Source organism: Borostomias antarcticus, assembly GCF_949987555.1.
Source record: "Borostomias antarcticus genome assembly, chromosome: 7".
Lineage (NCBI taxonomy): Eukaryota > Metazoa > Chordata > Actinopteri > Stomiiformes > Stomiidae > Borostomias > Borostomias antarcticus.
The window spans coordinates 430,453-433,299 of NC_140240.1; the positions used below are offsets into that span (position 1 = coordinate 430,453).

Consider the following 2,847-nt stretch of genomic DNA (forward strand, 5'->3'; position numbering starts at 1 on the left):
TTTGGACAGGACTGTCCCTCTCTCCATCACCGTCACTTCACCCTCCAACTCTACCAACGGTACTTTTCTGTTGATAGAGGAAAACAATAATATATACTCTAAGCTTTTCACACACACACACACACACACACACGCACACACACACACACACACACACACACACACACACGCACACACACACACACACACAGTCTCAGCGGGCTGTGAGGTTGCCAGGCAGGGCTGAGCTCAGAAGGGATTTCTCCTCTTCACTCCTTTAAGCAGTTTGGGATTAAAGTGTGAAAGCAATATGCTTGTAACCATAGTTACCTCGACACCAGGAAGTGTACAGACATTTACAAAGTCCTGACTGTAATATAAGAAACGTAAGATGTCACACTACCTTTTAACCCCAAAACAGTATAAAGATACACGCTACCTAACTGGCCATATCCTCGAATTTGCATTATTTGGAAAAAGTAGGATAAAGTTATAACGACGGTGCGTCTCCCCCGTGACACCGAGGAAAAGCACCCCGCAGCCGGCCACGCAAGCTTGGAGGCTTGGGCTATTAGACTAACGTTATAGCTTTCAGCCAGCTACCAACAGTATAGGGCTATTTAGTCAAATATTTGCAACTGTGGGTCTTACCAGAAGACAGATCATTTGCGCTGTGAAACCGACATTAAATCCGCATTGTTCACCAGTCTAACATTATTTATCTTAGTAGGTGTCCAACAAAGCCAGCTGAACACTGAAACGTTACTGTTCTGGGTTCAACATCTGTCAGTTGTGGTGATATAAAGGAATCAAGCAGAATACCACTGCAATAACTGATTATTAGTCAGAGCAATTTAATCATTATAGCCCATTTCATATACAAAGGCAACACAATACGCTTTAGAGAAAGGGGGAGAGGATGTAGCCTACTTGTCCTACCCCTAATTATGTGGCAGACTGCACGCGTAGCGCAGCGATTCAACATAATCGATGAGTTTGGAGAGACAGAGGGCCGTGCTCCAAGACTCTGTGAGCGCACAGCGGACAAGGGCTAGCCTACTCCGGAGTCTGGAGACGTAACAGGTCATGCAGTCAATAGATCTCATTTTAAATGTTATTGTAATGCCCTCTGGTTATAATAGAATATCGCTACTGGAGCTGTTTAATCCAAAAATGCGCAATGCTTCCTGTAGTTGGGTCAGATGGAGGTGCTGGATCAATATTCTGTGGAGCAGATGCCACCACAGTGATGATTAGGCTTACACAACTTTCAGAATGTTTTGCAGAACTCTTTGGTGTTGTAAATTATTAAAGGGAAATAATTACTTGCCTATCTTCACCTCCACCCACCCCGAAATGTAGTCGTCATTTTATCACAATAGCACAGCACAATACTGCAATACAAGACAAACGATTCAGTACACAGGTGTTTGATCAAGTGAAGATCTCATTGTGAGAATAGCCTTGTTTTCTAGAATAAATACATGACAAAAAACTGCACGGCCTATAGGCCTACGTCTTTATTTTCCGAAGTAGCCTAATTGTTGCGCATACAACATGACATAATATGAAGACATAGGCTACTTTATCATAAAACAGGGGGGTGTTGTAACATATTTATAATAATATCTTTGGGTGACCACTCTGCTCCTCTACAGCCTCACCGCTATGTAGCAGATTATGGACATGGCAAATATTATACAGACCATACAGTGGGACTGATACAGGAATGGTGATCTCACGCAAGCTGATAAAGATCTGCCAGCCCCCCAGGCTCAAGCCCGGAGACATCCTTGTCTCCTTAAACGTGGTTCGTTTAGACTGTTTCCTGTGAAACTCACAGTAAAACAGAACCCTCTCTAGTCAAAGGACATGCTACCTTGAAATGGGACTTTGGGGAAATCATCAATTCTTTCTCTCCTCACCATGGTCCTCCACTCTTCCCCTGAGCAATAAAACGGCTTCTGTCCACATTCCTGCCGGAATTCCTTCTCTCCCAGCAGACACCGTGAAACAAAAAGGATTTACATTCTTTCTCTTTGTTTTTAATAAAGTTAAATTACTTTCTCCCACTATGTAATGCAACCATCATGAGAATAAACCCTAGGAATAAAGTATGGGCATTGATGCATTGTATTTGTAACCACATGTTACTGTGTTTTCTAAATAACTGGTTCTATGCTGCTAAGTCAACCCAGCTGTTCTCTGTTGTTGTGGTGTTGATGTTGTTTTAAGCTTAGAGGATTTAGGATAGGCAGTGATAATATATGACATCATTAATTTCCTATCTGCTGTTTTCATTGCTACACTCATTTCATTTTTTCTATCTATTATTGAACTGTGTTTTCAAGTTATTTTGATAATTGATCAGTATAACGTCAATGAATATTATAATAAATCTTTGATCACGTCATAGCGTCATCACATGATATTTAGGTCACTTGATTGAGTCAAGACCTCCTCCTGCAGATTGATAAATTAGACTATTGATAAAGGTTATCTGTTTCCTTGTACAGGACAGGGGGGTGCCCCATATACGAGTTGATTTAATTTATTAAATACACATTCCTTCATATTTGTGATAGCTAGATAGCTAGATTTAAGCAATTGACCACGAGAGGTAGTGGGTTACACAGGATTTTACCACAGCTACGGGGCGTTGCTAGGCCCGACGTGATAGCAGAGCCCCAAAATCAGTCACGCGCGGCACGGTGGCGCAGTACCTAGTACTGTCCCCTCACAGCAAGGTCTCCGAGCCGTTCTGTGTGGAGTCTGCATGTTCTCCCCGTGTTCTCAAGGGGTTCCTCTCAAAAGAACCCAATACCAAAAACATGCAGAAGAACAGATGCTATTCAGTCTGGTCCTCTT

The 2,847-nt window shown here is 42.3% G+C and overlaps 1 protein-coding gene across 1 annotated transcript in view; it reads right to left on the bottom strand.

Moving 5' to 3' along the window:
* The window catches only part of ppfia4 (PTPRF interacting protein alpha 4), a gene marked incomplete at both ends in the record, with an annotated part of 24,909 nt that extends 23,139 nt beyond the window's left edge, over positions 1 to 1,770 (bottom strand). Inside the window, one exon of the mRNA XM_084440923.1 lies at positions 1,705 to 1,770. Coding sequence (XP_084297049.1) covers positions 1,705 to 1,770 — 66 coding nt within the window. The remainder of the gene's footprint in view (positions 1 to 1,704) is intronic.
* Between the last annotated feature and the right edge of the window lie 1,077 nt (positions 1,771 to 2,847).